This window comes from Chiloscyllium punctatum, chromosome 3, assembly GCF_047496795.1.
Source record: "Chiloscyllium punctatum isolate Juve2018m chromosome 3, sChiPun1.3, whole genome shotgun sequence".
NCBI classification, from domain to species: domain Eukaryota; kingdom Metazoa; phylum Chordata; class Chondrichthyes; order Orectolobiformes; family Hemiscylliidae; genus Chiloscyllium; species Chiloscyllium punctatum.
In genome coordinates, this window is record NC_092741.1 from 124,428,347 (window position 1) to 124,445,830 (window position 17,484).

Sequence of the window (17,484 nt, forward strand, 5' to 3'; positions counted from 1 at the left end):
CATCAAGGTGACAGCACAGCAGATTTGTCTGGACAGACAATTCAAGGCTCAGGACTCTCTTTTAGTTATATCTTTTATCCATACCGACCAGATATGCCAACCCAATTCAACCCACCTGCCAGCACCCAGCCCATATACCTCCAAGCTCTTCCTATTCATATACCCATCCAGAAGCCTTTTAAATGTTGCAGTTGTACCAGCCTCCACCACTTCCTCTGGCAGCTCATTCCATACACGTACCACCCTCTGCATGAAAAAGTTGCCCCTTAGGTCTCTTTTATATCTTTCCCCTCTCACCCTAAACCCATGCCCTCTAGTTCTGGACTCCCCCACCAAAAGGAAAATACATTGCCTATTTACCATATCCATGCCCCTCATGATTTTATAAACCTCTATAAGGTCTCCCCTCAGCCTCAGATGTTCCAGGAAGAACAGCCCCAGCCTATTCAACCTCTCCCTATAGCTCAAATCCTCCAACCCTGGCAACATACTTGTAAATCTTTTCTGAACTCTTTCAAGTTTCACAACATCCTTCCGATCGGAAAGAGACCAGAATTGCACGCAATATTCCAATAGTGGTCTAATTAATGTCCTGTACAGCCGCAACATGACCTCCCAACTCCTGTACTAAATACTCTGACCAATAAAGAAAAGTATACCAAACACCTTTTAATTATCCTATCTACCTGTGACTTCACTTCCAAGGAGCTATGAACCTGCACTCCAAGGTCTCTTTGTTCAGCAACACTCCCAAGGACCATTAAGTGTATAAGTCCTGCTAAGATTTGCTTTCCCAAAATGCAGCACCTCGCATTTACCTAAATTAAACTCCATCTGCCACTTCTCGGCCCATTGGCCCATCTGATCAAGATCCCGTTGTAATCTGAGGTAACCTTCTTCGCTGTCCGCTACACCTCCAATTGTGGTGTCATCTGCAAACTTACTAACTATATCATTTATGCTCACATCCAAATCTTTTATATAAATGATGAAAAATAGTGGGCCCAGCACCGATCCTTGTCGCACTTCACTGGTCACAGGCCTCCAGTCTGAAAAACAACCCTCCACCACCACACTCTGCTTTCTACCTTTGAGCCAGTGCTGTCTCCAAATGGCTAGTTCTCCCTGTATTCTGTGAGATCTAACCTTGCTAACCAGTCTCCCATGGGGTACCACGTTGAATGCCTTACTGAAGATCATATGGATCACATCTACCGCTCTGCCCTCATCCATCCTCTTTGTTATTCCTTCAAAAAACTCAATCAAGTTTGTGAGAAATGATTTCCCGTGCACAGAGCCATGTTGCCTATCCCTAATCCGTCCTTGCCTTTCCAAATACATGTACATCCTGTCCCTCAGGATTCCCTCCAACAACTTGCCCACCACCGATGTCAGGCTCACAAGTCTGTAGTTCCCTGGCTTGTCTTTACCACCCTTCTTAAACAGTGGCACCATGTTTGCCAACCTCCAGCACTTCACCTGTGACTATCGATGATCAATATCTCAGTAAGAGGCCCAGGAATCACTTCCTTAGCTTCCCACAGAGTTCTAGGGTACACCTGATCAGGTCCTGGGGATTTATCCACTTTTATGCGTTTCAAGACATCCAGCACCTCCTCCTCTGTAATATGGACATTTTTCAAAAAATGTCACCACTGTCCAAAAGATGTACAGGTCAAGTGAATTGGCTATGCTAAACTGCCCATTAGTCAGAGGAAAATAGGTCTGGGTGGGTTACTTTTTGGAGGGTTGGTGTGGACTTGGGCCAAAGGATCTGGATCCACACTGTAGGGAATCTAATCTAATCTAATCTAATTTAAATGCTGAAATTATGCTCCTGCCTTCAATTAAGCAACTTGATGCAATCATTTTTTATCTTTATTCTCAATGTATTTTTTGTGAACAGCACTGCAAAAGGAGCTTAGCAACAATAAGATTGTTTTATCATTCCCACTCTGATCCAGACTGTATGCCTGTAACATAGTCAGTTAAATATGTCAAAAAAAAATTCCAACTGATTGCTCAAGTGTTTATTTACAAAATTTAGTCAGTTCCTGATTCATTAGAAACAGCGTTGTAATTAAATGAAACCATTTGGCAACTAAGCAAGCCCTGGAACTAATCATGATGCTAGCAAAACTGAGAAGTGATCTTTAATTGGACAATTTTGGCCTCAATTTGCCACCCAGCAGGCAGCGTCTTTCCAGACATTCCCCTGGATGATAATAAGGCCCTGAAGTAGAAAAGAGGTCTCATATCTGTCCTGAGTCCTGCCTGCCCCCCAGCCTCTCATCTTAGTGCCAGGAAATCTGATCCCATGCATGCAGGACCCAGTGCAGTAGTGGCTTTTAGAAGTGACTGTGGCTGCCATTTTGTGGTACAGCAGCATATGCAAATCACTGGACTTCCCCCTCATTGAATCACACCAAAACACTGAGGGGAAAATCTTACATTTATATAGCACCTTTCATAATCTCAGGGTGTCCCAAAGCCAGTTAAGTACTTTTGAAGTGCAATCACTAGGGTACCACAGAAAACATGGCATTCACATTGGACCCAACGTGGTAATGACCAGATAATCTATTTGGTCAAAGTGATTTTGATAATGTCTTGAGAAAAAAACACCACCTTTCCAAATAAGACGTAGCGGTAGCTCCAGTGACAGCTCCCTGCAAGGCAAGTGGAACTTAAATTGCTTAAATTGTTTAACTAAATGGTACAACACATGGTGTGAACTATAAATACGTGTTTTATGGAGAGCACAGGTCCAATGGAAAGAAAAGCTGCCATTAATTGCTTTAAGCCAACTGTGTAATGGTAGGGTTCTCAGAATAGACCATATCTGTCTGTTCCTCGAATAGAGGTTTGCGCTAGCAGTCACACCAACTGAAAATGCAGATCTCGCCAAAAAAAAGGCTTCTTCCTTTGACAATCTTGACAGATGATTTGTGCCTCTGATAACTATGAAAACTGGTTGAGCTTACAGCAAAGTATTCAAGTAAACCTACTCATGAGCATCAACAATTTGAGAATTTTCCTTCAATATTTTAGATTTTGTGCCTGGAATGGGTTCTTGAATAGAAAGTATTAACAAAAATTACCCCGACCTTCCCTTGCTGGATTTTGGGTGAAGACAAGATTAGGTGTAGCAGCAAGATCCATTCGGGATCATAGAACAATACAGGCCCTTCAGCCCTCAATATTGGCTGACCTTTTATTCTACTTTAAGATCAAACTAACCTACATATCCTTCATTGTACTATCTTCCATGTGCCTATCCAAGAGGCACTTAAATGTCCCTAGTGTATGTAACTCTACCACCACCGCTGGCAGTGCATTCCAAGCACCCACTACTCTCTATGTAAAGAACCTACCTCTGACATCTCCCTAAACCTTCCTCCAATCACCTTAAAATTGTGGTCCCTAATGATAGCCATTTCCACCCTGGCAAAATGTCTCTAGCTATCCACTCTATCTATGCCTCTCATCATCTTGTACACCTCTCATCCTTCTTTGTTCCAATGAGAAAAATTCTAGCTCCCTCAACCTTACTTCATAAGACACGCCCTCCAGTTCAGATAGCATCCTGGCAAATCTCCTCTGCACCTTCTCTAAAGCTTCCACATTGCCTCATTACAAGAACAATCAGAAGTGAACACAATATTCCAAGTGTTGTCTAACCAGGGCTCTATAGAGCTACAGCATAACCTCTCAGCTCTTAAACTCAATCTCCCTGCTATTGAAAGCCAACACACCATATGCCTTCCTAACAACTCTACCAACTTGAGGGGCAACTTTGAGGGATCTATGGACATGGACCCCAAGATCACTCTGTTCCTCCACACTGCCAAGAATCCTGCCTTTAACCATATACTCTGCATTTAAATTCGACCTTCCAAAATGAATCATGTAATCACTCATTTCTTCTTCAAGATCTCTGACCAAAGGTAGATCTTTGGTGATGATTCACTGAACTACTGGAATATGCCATGGGTACCATCGGGAGGGTGAGGTGATATGCTCCAAGTCTACCTCATCTGGGACAGGATTTGAGACCCATGCCACCGGTATTAATCTGAACCATTCACTAGCCACAGTCAATATTCCCATTACTCACTCAAACATGAAACATTGTTATGTTGCCAAAGTACATGCAAACATCATGACCCTCAAACCATATCTCAGTGTGAATCAGTGAGGGGAGGGTAGCTAAGACATATGGGACTGTATTACATGATTAACCAACACCTTCTGGTAGCAAAGCTGAAACTTAAAGGAAGCTGAAACTCAAAAGTTTAGGTCTGGGAAGGAAAATATCATTAAATGATACCAAGACAATTGCAGTTTTCATTAAAAAATTCCCAAGTTTAATATATCAACCCCAGTTTTCAAAATGCTACTACCGTACAAAATATAGAACCAATTATAAAAACATTTCAACTTTCTCTGTGTCTTGAATTGATCACTATTTTACAGGTAACAAGTCTGAGATATTTATACAGTAATAGATTGAAACATTTTCAGTGGTTGTACACATTGAACATTTCAGTGATAGTCCAATCCCGAAAATAAACATTTTCGGCTTATCAAGAAACACCAGCAATTGAGAGCATACTCTGCAAGTCTCAACTCTCCATTAAATGTTCATTTATATTCTAAGGCACAAAAAAAACATAGATATTTGAAGGTAGGAAAGACATTCAGTGTTTAAATGAATTCATGCAACCATTATCACATAAGTTCCTGAGGAATCTTGGCAGGTTAGACGTGGAGAAGATGTTTCTTCATATGGGAGAATGTAGAACTAGGAGTCACTTTTTACAAATTAGGGCTTACCCATTTAAACCTGAGATGAAGCAAAACTTTTTTTTACTCAGAAGGGCATGAGTCTTCCTGAAAAGACGGTGAAAGCATAGCCCCTGAATATCAACAAAACACAGGCAGATAGATTCTTGTTAAGTGTTTGTGAGGGGGGAGGGTGAAGAAGGTTATCAGGGATAGTTGGGAATGCAGACTGCAGGTTGTACTCAGATTAGCCATGAACCGTATAGAAAGACAGGGCAGGCACAAGGGGCTGAATGGTCTACTCCTGCTCCTAATTTGTATGTTCATATCGTTTTAAATTCTGAGGTTATTTATTGAAAGAAATTTGAAAGCATTGAAGCAATCAACCAAAATAATTCACGTTTCACTATTTCATGTTTACCATCATTGAAAGTTACACGTTTGCCTTCATGTTGAAATTATATGGGTTATGGTGTGATGGTGGCAACAGTGCATTCTTCGTACTATTCCAATGTACCTCTCATAGAAAATGTGTTACCACTCATTAAAATAGCAGCATGAGGAAGTTTGGGGGACTGCAGTCATATATTATTACACTAAAAAGTAATTTTAAGGCTTCTTACTTTTTAGATTTGAATGAGCCGACAAATCTGTGCACAAATTTTTCAAACTTATTTTCATTGTGGTGGGTTGCTTGGCGAACGTGATTCCCTTGGTATGAGGGGAACCTTGACTGACGGTGCGACTGCTCACTGGGAAAAGTGTTATTGCTATCAACCGGCTTTGCTGGGACAGAAGTGGGCTCGGTTCTTTCGGGTTTCAAGTTGCTGGTTTGCGGCATGTAAACTTTCTCAAAACGACTGTAAACTCGGTGCTCTTTAGGTTGAGTGGTCGTTGTTGTATAAATATTGTTCTTGGATTCCTCAGGTTTTAATTTCCTCACTAGAGAAGAGGGGCTGGTACGTGATTTATGTTCCGTGTTGCCTACGTCCAGTTGTTCCGTGGCAAATCTCGGAGCTGATGCATCTCCCAGCCTCGTGTTATCCTTCGCAAGCAAATAGCCATCTGTGTTTAATTGCTCTTGTTTGTCGGCATGATCAAATTTTGGAGTGTTCACAGAATTTGATGATGTACTTGGTGTCTTCTCCGTTTGCTCATTCCGTGCATATTTTGCTATTTTTCTCCTTTCTAGCTGATCACTCTCAGAGGTTAAAGTGTCAGTACTGCTATTTGTTTTATAGGATGCAACTGACCCTCTACTCCTCGGCTGATTATCTCTTTTATCGCTTGATAAGCTCAGTAGAGATCTGATCTTCTCTGAACTTCTTGTAAGGAAATTTGTTGGGTGCTCATGGTTTTTCTTGCCCTTCCCAAAATGCCAAATCTTGGGAGATTCATTTCCCTTTGTATCAGTTAGTGAGTGGATTGACAAAGTCCTAGCAGAAGAGGAATGAAATTTTGTCTTGGGCAGCGTGTAGTGTCCAGTTTCCTGTCCAGCAGTGTAATCTGACGCCTTGTTTTGATCAGTCTGATGTGCTTGCAAGCTCGGATTGTGTTGATTAGGTCTTTGATTCACCTCAGTTTCATTTTGAGATGACATTGAATAACTGGATAGTTGCTGTATACCTGCCACACTCGGAGTTTTCACTTCATCTGATGAACGCTGTTTATCGGCAATCATCCACGAATACCTGAGATTGCTCGGTGTCTGCTCCCGAGGAGTTGTTGACCCTGAGTTTGCGCTAATCGTTGAAGCCATTGATTCAGAATTAGGGCTGAAGACATCAGCCTGTCCCATCATAGAGGTCTTGAAGACCAATGAAGAACGCAGACGGGAATTTGACAAATTAGGGTTGGTTTTAATCTCTGTTCTGTTTATTAATTCTAAATTTTCATGCATCTTGGGGCCTGCTAGGTTTTCAAACCTGTCGGTTGTATTCAGGTCGGTGCCATCAAATGACTCAGTGCTAGAATTCACTGCTGGCCCAGCCTTATCATTTAAGTAGCTTTCAATTCGCCAGTTTCGCAAACCCGTCCTTTTCATGTTTTCTAGGGTTGGGACCTTGTAGCTGGAAGGCAGGTTCAGAGTCTTAGGCCCATGATACGTATTCCGAATATTTGAGCTCCTTTCAAAGTTCGGTGTTATTCTCTTATGTTTTAGGCGATCGAGAGCGTTCTTGATGGTGGTGGACATGAATTCACCTCGAGTTGAAGAGGTAACACTTTCGCTTTCCTCGAGCAGATTCTGGTCACTTCTTTGAAACAAGGGTCTTTGGTTTACTGGTCTATTCATCAAGAGATACGATGATGTTTCCGGCTGCTCCCCAGCGTAACTGTGTCGCTTCCAATAATCATTTCTCTCATACGTCTGTAGGCGACTGATTCGGTTTGTGGCATCCAGACCATTTGCAATGGGAGGTCGAATATGTGCATTCCGAGAATTAAATTTATTGTCAGCATTGTTCCTCTCATTTAGATGAGCGTTTTGTCTCGAATACAACTTTTGATACAATGTATCAAGAGTATGCCGCTTGGGATTCTGCCGACTCAATGGCTGGTATTGGCTAGAGGATGAAGCGAAGGAAGCCAGTGAATGCTGGTAGATATTAGTATTCTGGTTATGCTGCCACATGGATGGTTGCTTTCTATCCACCAATAGTCTGGAGCTTTCAGGTGAAAACATAGCAGGGATATCAGATCGGGCATAGAGTGTCCGAAACTCTTCATCATAGGATTCAACCAGATGTCCAGTGATCACTTGGACCATACTAAGGTTTATCTTCTCAAAGGACCACATGAAACTGAAAATAAATAATTCATTTAATTAGTTGCGGAAAGCTAAGTCATTGAATGTTCAAAGGAAAAGTTTCAAGAATGCTACAGAAAGGAGTCGCCAGGTTTCCTCCTTGCGTTCAGTAACACAGTTGTCCTTAATCTAAATTCTGTAAGGTGGAGAATGCGTTGCATATTCTTGCTCTCCAAGTGCAGGTGATCGATCTCCTGAAGGTGCTGAAGTTCTGATTGCTCAGCCTCGCGCCCCCCGCCCCATTAGCTGACAATTGTCCACTCTCTTCAGAAGCCATCCCTCACTCCTTTCAATCTACCATCAGCAAATTTACCAACCTCCTGAAAATAAAGCAAGGTTCTCACCATCACCATAAACTACCAGAGTATTGACCTCCCTTCCTTTCTTAAAGTCCTTGGAACATGTCATCACTTCACAATTCTGTGCTCATTTTTCCTGGAATTCAATGTTTTATTCCTGTCTATCTAAATAATGACAAGAAAATCCTGCAGAATCCCTCATTCATAGCTTTGTGACCTCTGGACTTGAAAGTGCAATGAACTCTAGAGTCATAGAATCATAGAGATGTACAGCATGGAAACAGACCCTTTGGTCCAACCCGTCCATGCCGACCAGATATCCCAGCCCAATCTAGTCCCACCTGCCAGCACCTGGCCCAGGTCCCTCCAAACCCTTCCTATTCGTATCCCCAAAGCCCTCCTGCCTGTAATCTTAATCACCTACATCTTGTTGACCCAACACTTCTTCACCTGCCTTCGCTCCATTAAGATGCTCCTAACTCTTTGAAGCAGCTTTTGGTAATCTTTCCTAAAATCTTTCTATGCAGTTTGGTTATCAACTTGTTTCATCATATCCCTGTAATGTTTTGCTACATTAAAAGAACTGTATAAACAAAGCTGTTTCATCAGGATATCTGAACCCTGAAATATTATTAACAATCTCACTGAAGGCCAGTTATTTCTTGATCTTTGCAAGAAGTCAGGATTGGGTTATTTGAATGAGATACTTGCTTAGGCAAGTTCACCAGTGTTAAGCTTTGCTAATGTGACTATTAGTTTAAGATTGCACAAGCGTCAGGCAATGGACCATTTCCAACAAGACAGAATCTAACAATTATACATTTTATGTTGATGGTATTGGCATCATTAACTCGCTACTGTCAATATTCTGGGGGCTACTATTGACCAGAAACAGAACTAGGTAACCCTGTATCTGTTGTGAATACAAGAGCCACTCAGAGGCTGGGAATGCTGCAGTGACTAACCCATCTCTTGACTGTCCATATTACAAGTCAGTAGTATCATGAAATACTCTTCATTTGCTGAGATGGGTGCAGCTCTAACCAATACAAGGAAGCTCAAGACCATTCAAGAAAACAGCCCACTTGATCAGCACCCAACCCACCACCTTTAATGTTCACTCCTTTCACCAACGCAGAGTGGCAGCAGTGTGTATCCTATAACTGCACCTTCAAAATCCATGGTTTTACCATCTTAATGGATAAGGAAGTCAGATGAATGGGAACACCACCACCTGCAAGTTCCCCTCCAAGCCATTCACAACCCAGATTTGGAATTATATTATCATTCCTTCACTTATACCGGTTCAAGTTCCTGGAAATCCTTCCTAGGCTTCACTGTGGATGTCTCAGAACCTCAACAACTACAGCTGATCAAGAACGCGGCGCACCGCCACTTTCTCTAGGATAACTGGGAAAGGGTAATAAACACTGCCCGAACCAACAAAGCCCATGCTCCATGAAATAATAACAAAAAAAAATTGACCATCCTCTACTTATGGTCCCTAGTTTTAATCTTGCACGCAATTATTTCTTTGTATGTATAAATATGCAGAAAGTTACCTGTACGTTCCATATACCGCTGTCTTACAGTCAACCAGAAGAAATTTCTCTGTCATCTTCCCATGGAACTTACTCCCCGATCTGCAAAGGTAATCTAATCCCTTGACTGTCCGAATTCTGATGTTCTGTCAAAGAAGATTGATTGGAATTAGCAGTTGTTTCAAACCAGTAATACACAACATACAGTGGCTACAACATGAAATGACAAATTTGTCTTTTCATGAAACCTCAACATATAACATTGATTCGATGAGTAAATGATAGCAGTAAGCAAGCAGTTCTCTAAATGCCAGCATTACCATTCCCTGATTACACAGAACATAGAATAGTACAGCACTGGATCAGACCCTTCAGCCCACAATGTCTGTACTGTGTCATTCATGATAGGAGGGTGTCACTGGAAAGTCTAGAATTTATTGCCCATCCCTGACTGCCCAGAGAGCTGTTATGAATCAACCAAATTGCTTTGGGTCTGGAGTCACATGTAGGCCAGGCCAGGTAAGACTGGCAGTTTCCTTCCCTACAGGACATTAGTGAATTAGATGCTTTTTTTTCCAACAATCAATAACGGTTTCATGCTCATCATTTGACTCATAATTCCAGAATTTTACTGAATTCAAATTTTACAATCTGTCATCGCAGGATTCAAACCTAGTTCCCCAGAACATTACCTTAGACTCTGAGTTAACAGTCCAGTGACAATACCATTGCCTCTTTCTAAACTAATCCCATCTGTCTGTACATGATCCATATCCCTCTGTTCTCTGTTTGTTCAGTGTCTAAGTGCCTCTTAAATATTGCTATTATCTACACTTCTACCACTTCACCTGGCAGTGTCCTCCAGACACCTTCCACCTTCTGTGTGAAAAAAACTTTCCTCACAAACCTCCTTTAAACTTTCCCCATTAAGCCCATGACATTTGACATTTCCACCCTGGGAGAAAGACTAATTATCCATTTTATTCATGACCCTCAATTTTAAATACTTCTATCAGGTCACCCCTCAGCCATGGATGCTCTAGCAAAACAAAAATCCAAGTTTGTCCAAACTCTGCTTACAGCTAATACACTCCAATTCAAACAACATACTCTGTTACATCCTCTTTCTTATAGTGGTGTAACCTGAACTGCACACAAAAATCCAAATGCGGCCTTACTAAAGTCTTATACAGCTGTAACAAGACTTGCTAAGTTTTATACCCAATGCTCCAACTGATAAACATATGCCTTCTTTACCATCTTATACACTTGTGTTGCCACTTTCAGAGAGCTATGGAGTTGAACCCCAACATGCCTCTGTATATCAACATTCCTGAGGGTCCTGCCATTTACTGTATATTTTCCTCTTGCATCTGACTTCCCCAAATGAATCACCTCACACTGGGCCTGATTAAACTTCATCTGCCACTTCTCCACTCAAGTTTCCAACTGATCTATATCCTGTGTTTCCTTTGGTATCCTCACTATCAATCTGGCCATAGTCTAAACAAACTTAACTCTTCCAAAACTCTTCTTGCTTCTTTGTCCCATTTTCTACTCTCCATAAATCTAAGCTCATTTAAAAACTCTGCTGCCTGTAGCTTACCTGCAATCAAGTCTCAGATCCTCCTCCTCCCCTCCCACATATTCCAATGCCCACAGACCTCTATTGCTCCTGGCCTGGCAATGCCTCAATTTCTAACATTTCTTAATCATGTTTACAAATCCCACTGTAGCCTTACCCTTCTCTCGCTCTGCAAACTACTCAAATCGCTTAACCTTGCAAGGTATATGTGCTTGCACTGTCAGTGGAGCAGCTGGTGAGTGGAGAACTTGATTGGAATGAGAAGCCTTGGGAACAGTGGCATTATGTCTGGGGAAGATTGGTAAGGTCAGGAGGAGGTGTACGACTGGGGGACTTTATGAGAAAAGAATCAGTGGATCCGGCAGGTGAGTAGAAAGACACTTATCTCCTGGATCCAGCAATTCTCAACTGGGTTGTGGCATCAGGTTTCCCTAATGTTCTGGGAACTCACCCATTTACAGAACAGCTCAAAGTATTGAATTACAAGGAGACCCACAGTCTCATTAAAATAGTTGTTAGTTTTTCTCCTGGTTGCTTCCCTGCTGTAAAGCTGAAACTAGGTATGTGAGACACAAATTGGTGCTGGAATTCAGATCTAAAACTCTCTAACAACCTCCACGCCTGTTTTTGTGATTCAAATTCATCGCAACATCTCAGAATAATTATCGTACGTCAGAGTTGGAAGACGTTAGATGTGTGACAGTTGTTTAAGGAAGAACAGAGGCAGGGAAAGGGGAAATGGGGAAATAATAAAAACATAAAGGTCTGTCATAGGCTCCTCAACATTTAATCTCTTGCACTTGTCACCTCTATGATGAAAATCTCACAGATGCCAGTCTTCAGCCTTATTGCCATACTCCCTTGTGATATCAATAAATGGTTGAAGGCACTGAATACTTCAAAGATTGTTGATCTTGATAGCATTCCAACTGAAGGACTGAAGATCTGTACATCTGTACCTTTAATCAAGCTTTTCCAAGGTAGCCACAACACTGTATAAAATGTGGAAATTGTTCAGGCATGACTTGAATTATCACTCCATCAGACTACGCTCAATCACCAAAATTATTAAGGTGTCATTGACAGCACTGTCATGTAGCACTTATTCAGTAATAGCCTGCTCACAAATGCTCCATTTGATTGCACTGAAGAGGATGCAGAGGATGTATACCAGGATGTTGCCTGGGCTGAAGAGTTTTAAAGAGAGATTTGATTGTCTGGGGGTTGTTTTCCTTTGAGCAGAGAAGATAGGGATGGATTAAATTATGAGGGACACAGACAAGGTAGGCAGGAAGAAACATTTGCCCTTGCTGAAGAGATCAATGACTAGGGGGCATAGATTTAAGGTAAGAGGCAGGAGGATTAAAGTGGATGTGAGGAAATTATTTTTCAACCAGAGAATAGTAATAATCTGTAAGGGTAGTAGAGGCAATAATTTTCATAACATTTAAGCCATATTTAGACATATACTTGTAATGCCAAGACATGCAAGGTTATGGTGAAGTGCTGGAAAACGGGATTAGAAGAGTTAGATGGTGCATTTTGACTGGCTCAAACTCAACGGGCAGAAGAACCTATTTCTGTACTATAGATCTCCATAACTTTATAACCACCCGGGGTCCCGAGCTCACGGTAGCTTTGGTCCAAGCTTGAGGACGAAGTGGTGAATTCCAGAGGTAAGGTAAGAGAGGTTAGCCCTGACATCAAGACAACATGTGACCAAATATGATACCAAACCACCCGAGGAAAACTAAAAAGTGAATGGGACTGGGGGTGGTGTAGGAGATGGGAAACTCCCCATTGGGTGGGATCAGCATTCCTAGCACAAACAACAATGGTTGTGACTGTTGGACAGCAAGTATTTCTAACTGCTTCACTGACCTTCCCTTCATCAGTAAGTCAGAGGATGTTGCTGAAGACTACAAATGTAATGGTTCTGAAAGAGTTAATATTGAATTTGCATTAGTTCCACTCTACCTGATTATATCTCTCAATGTTTGGGTGGAGAAACACTTAGTCTTACATTAGGTGCTGATGGAGACAGATGTGATAGTTTTAGCTCCTTACAGTTGTTATTCTGTCCAACCAGTTAATATAACTTATACATAGTACTATCATACATGTTGTTATGGAAGACAGGTGCCTCTTTCTTAAGGCTCCCTAATGGTTTATCTTCAACTGTTGACAATTAGATAGGTCCTTAAACATCGCATATAAAAGATGATAGAGAGGCACTTGTGGTGCAGTGATAGTGTCCATACCTCTGAACCAGGAGACAATGTTAATGACTAGATACTCCAGATGTGTGTAATAACATCTTTGAACAGATTATTTAGAAAATATCTAAATATCTAAAAAGGACGATGGATGGTATCTTGTGGCAGTGTCCCTTCCCCTAGATTGGGGGCCTGGGTTCAAGTCCCACCTGATCCAGAGGGGTGTAATAGCATCTCTGAACATAATGTCTACAACAGAAGAAACTGGAAGAGTAGACCATCCAGCCCATCGAAACTGGTCTATCATTCAACACGGAGATAGCTGCTTTTTGGCTGGTTCAAGTTACTACAATAAGGCTATTTTAGAAAACACATGGCCATCAAGCAACAGAGGTGATTATTTTCTGTGGATGAATATAAGGAATGCTGTACTGACAATAGTTGAGTTCCACAGAGCTTTAAATATGGCCCCAGCAAACCCACCACAGACTCAGGTGCTCTAAGGTAGGAGTCAAAGTAAGAATCAGGCAGACTGTGGACTTCAGGAATCATCTGCCATTCAGCGAATCTATGCAGAGGCACATGTAATTTGTTAGCTGATTATCTTGGGAAATTTAATTTTGAAAGCTGCAATATTTCCATTCTAGGCTTTGTAAATCAAATTATTCAAATGTTACTTCTGGGTTTAAGAGGTTTTTTTTAACTTTATGTTTAGAGTTATAATGAAAGATGACAAGAAAGGCAGATGAATTTAGGGCATGGTTGGAAACATGGAACTGGGATATCATAGCTAATACAGAAACATGGCTCAGGGAGTGCTAGACTGGTAGTTTAATGTTCTTGGGTACAGATATTATAGGAATGATAGAAGAGGAGGAAAGAGAGGAGAGGGAGTGGTGTTTTTAGTTAAGGGTAACATTACAGTTGTACTTGGGGAGATATTCCTAGGAGAATGTCCAGGGAAGTTATATGGGTGGAACTGAGAAGTAAGAAAGAGATGACCACCTTTTGGATTCTACTATAGACCCCCGAATAATCAGCGAGAAATTGAGAAGCAAATATATAAGGAGGTCTCAGTTATCTATAAGAATAATAGGGTTGTAATGGTCGGGGATTTTAAATGTCTAAGCATTAACTGGGGCTGCCATGGTGTTAAGGACTTCAATGAAGATGAATATGTCAAGTGTGTACAAGAAAATTTTCTCATTCGATATGTGGATCTACCAACTAGACAAGGTGCAAGACTTGACCTTCTCTTGAGAGATAAGGCAGGACATGTGACTGAGGTGTCAGTGGGGAAGCACTTTGGCACCAGTAATCATAATTCTATTAGTTTCAAAATAGTTATAAAAAAGGATAAACCTCATATAAAAATTAAAGTTCGAAATTGCAGGAAGGCCAATTTTGCAGTTATTTGGCTGAAACTTTCAAAAGTTGACTGGGGAAGACTATTTGCAAGTGAAGGGACAGTTGGAAGTTGGGAGGCCTTCAAAAATGAAATAACAAGAGTTTAGAGACAATATGTTCTTGTTAGTCTGAAGGACACGGCTAGTAAGTGTAGGGAATACTGGATGATGAGAGAAATTGATGGTTTAGCCAGGAAAAAAAAAGAAAGAATATGTCAGGTAGAGACAGTTGGGATCAAGTGAATCCCTGGAGGAGTATAATGGCAGTAGGCATATACTCAAGAGGGAAACCAGGAGGGCAAAAAGGGGACATGAGATAGCTTTAGCAAACAAAGTTAAGGATAATCTAAAGAGATCCTATTAAAAAAAGAGTAACTGGGCAGAGAATAGGGTTCCTTGAAGATCAAGGACCTCTGTGTGGAACAACACGAAATGGATGAGATACTAAATGAATACTTCACATCAGTGTTTATTGAGCAGAAGGATGGGGAAGTTAGGGAATTTGAAGAAATAAGTAGTGATGTCTTGAAAAGTGTCCATATTACAGAAGAGGACTTGCTGGAAATCTTAAAATGCATAAAGGTCAATAAATTCCCAGGACCTGATCAGGTGTATGCCAGAGCTTTGTAGGAAGCTGATAAGAGATTGCTGGATCCTTTGCTGAGATACTTGTATGATCAATAGCCACAGGTGAGATGTCAGAAGACTGGAGGGTGGGTAATGTGGTTCCATTAGTTAAGAAAGGTGGTAAGGAAAAGCCAGGGAACTATAGAGCGATAAGCTTGATGTCAGTGGTGGGTAAGTTGTTGGAGGCAATTCTGAGGGATAGAATTTGAAAAGGCAAGGACTAATTACGGATAGTCAACATGGCTTTGTGCATGGAAAATCATGTCTCACTAACTTGATTGAGTTTTTGAAGAGGTGATAAAGAAGATTGAGGTAGGCAGAGTGGTAGATATTATATATATGGATTTCAGCAAGATGGTCAACAAGATTTGATTGGTAGACTGGTTAGCAAGGTCAGATCACATGGAATCTAGGGGGAGCTAGCCAACTAGATACAAAATTGGCTTGAAGGTAGAAAACAGAGGGTGATGGTGACGGGTTGCTTTTCAGACTGGAGGCCTGTGACCAGTGGTGTGCCACAAGGATCAGTGCTGGGTCCACCACTTTTTGTCATTTATATGAATGATTTGGATGTGGACATAGGAGATATAGTTAGTAAGTTGGCAGGTGAAAATTGTAGGTATGGTGGACAGTGAAGAAGGTTATCTCAGAGTACAATGGGATCTTGATCAGACAGGCCAATTGGCTGAGGAGTGGCAGATGGGCGTTAATTTAGAAAAATATGAGATGTTACATTTTGATAAGACAAACCAGGACAGGACTTATACACTTAATTGTAGGGTCCTGTGGAGTGTTGCAAAACAAAGAGACCTTGGAGTGCCGATTCATAATTTCTTGAAAGTGGATTCGCAGGGAGACAGGGTAGTGAAGAAGGCTTTTGGTATGCTTGTTTTTATTGAACAGTGCATTGGGTGTAGGAGTTGGGATGTCAGGTGTTGTGGCTGTACAGGACATTGATTTGGCCACTTTTAGAATACTGCATTCAATTCTGGTTTCCTTGTTATAGAAAAGATATTGTTGAACTTAAAGAGGTGCAGAAAAGATTTACAAGCATGTTGCCAGGGTTGAAGGATTTGCCAGGGTTGAAGGAGTGGGACAGGCTGAATAGGCTGGGGTTGTTTTCCCTAGAGCATCAGAGACTGAGGGGTGACCTTATGAGGGGCATGGATAGGATCAATAGACAAGTTATTTTTCCCCCAAGAGTAGGAGAGTCCAAAAACAGAGGGCATAGGTTCAAGGTGAGAGGAGAAAGATTTAAAAGGGCCCTGACGGGCAGCTTTTTCCACACAGAGTGCAGTGCTTGTATGGAATGAACTGCCAGAGGAAGTGGTAGAGGCTGGTACAATTACAACATTTAAAAGGCACCTGGATGGGTATATGAATAGGAAAGATTTAGTGGGATATGGACCAAACACTGGCAAATGAAACTAGATCAGTTTAGGATTTCTGGTTGGTGCGGATAAGTTGGACCAAACAGTCTGTTTCTGTGCTGTATAATTCTATGACTCTACGTCCACCTGCCCCAGACATGTGTTTGAACAGTGGAGAGTAGAGTGCTGGAAAAACACAGCATGTCAGGCAGCATCTGAGGAGCAGGAAAATCGATGTTTCGAGCATCAGTAGTCCTCACTTTCGCCAATGTATTTGAAGGGAATTTGATTTTGAAAACATTACAAAGCAGGTTTGGTGTCAGCGAAGTACCTTACCCACCAGCTACGAACGGTTGATGCCCAGAACTCAAAATACCATTCCTAACTCCTCAAATCTGATGCAGTCTATACCTACAAGCAGAAAGACAGGGACTATATCCAGGTGATGTCTGATGACTGATAAGGAACATTCATTTCATAAGTATTAGACAATGACAATCCCAAAAAGAACAAGGATCTAACTGTCTCCCTTTGACAGTCAATAGGATAATCCCAACTCTGATGATACCAAAGGAGAGCCACATTGAAATGTTAACTCTGTTTTTCTCTTTACAGAACTGAATGCCTCCTGCACTTTGTTTTTATTTTAGCATATATAGTTGAATTCCTCACATTAAAATCTTTAGAGTCAGCCCTGACTGGAAACATATCTGGCCAAATATTTTGCAGTAAGTGACTTACTTCATTACCCACCAATGCCTTTTCAATATTTATAAACACAGGTCAGAACTAGGAAGGATTACTCTCAGTTGTTGTGGTTCTGTTTCCCGAGCTGGGAATTTGTGTTGC

At 41.4% G+C, this 17,484-nt stretch overlaps 1 protein-coding gene across 2 annotated transcripts in view; it reads right to left on the reverse strand.

Moving 5' to 3' along the window:
• Positions 1–4,344: 4,344 nt before the first annotated feature.
• The window catches only part of fam83b (family with sequence similarity 83 member B), a 40,423-nt gene continuing 27,283 nt past the window's right edge, over positions 4,345–17,484 (reverse strand). For both annotated transcript variants that reach the window (XM_072560246.1, XM_072560241.1), the window contains exons 4-5: positions 9,453–9,577; positions 4,345–7,586 (exon numbers count right to left, since the gene is read on the reverse strand). In XM_072560246.1, the coding sequence (XP_072416347.1) occupies positions 5,405–7,586; positions 9,453–9,577 (2,307 nt within the window). In that variant the 3' untranslated portion in view covers positions 4,345–5,404. The remainder of the gene's footprint in view (positions 7,587–9,452; positions 9,578–17,484) is intronic.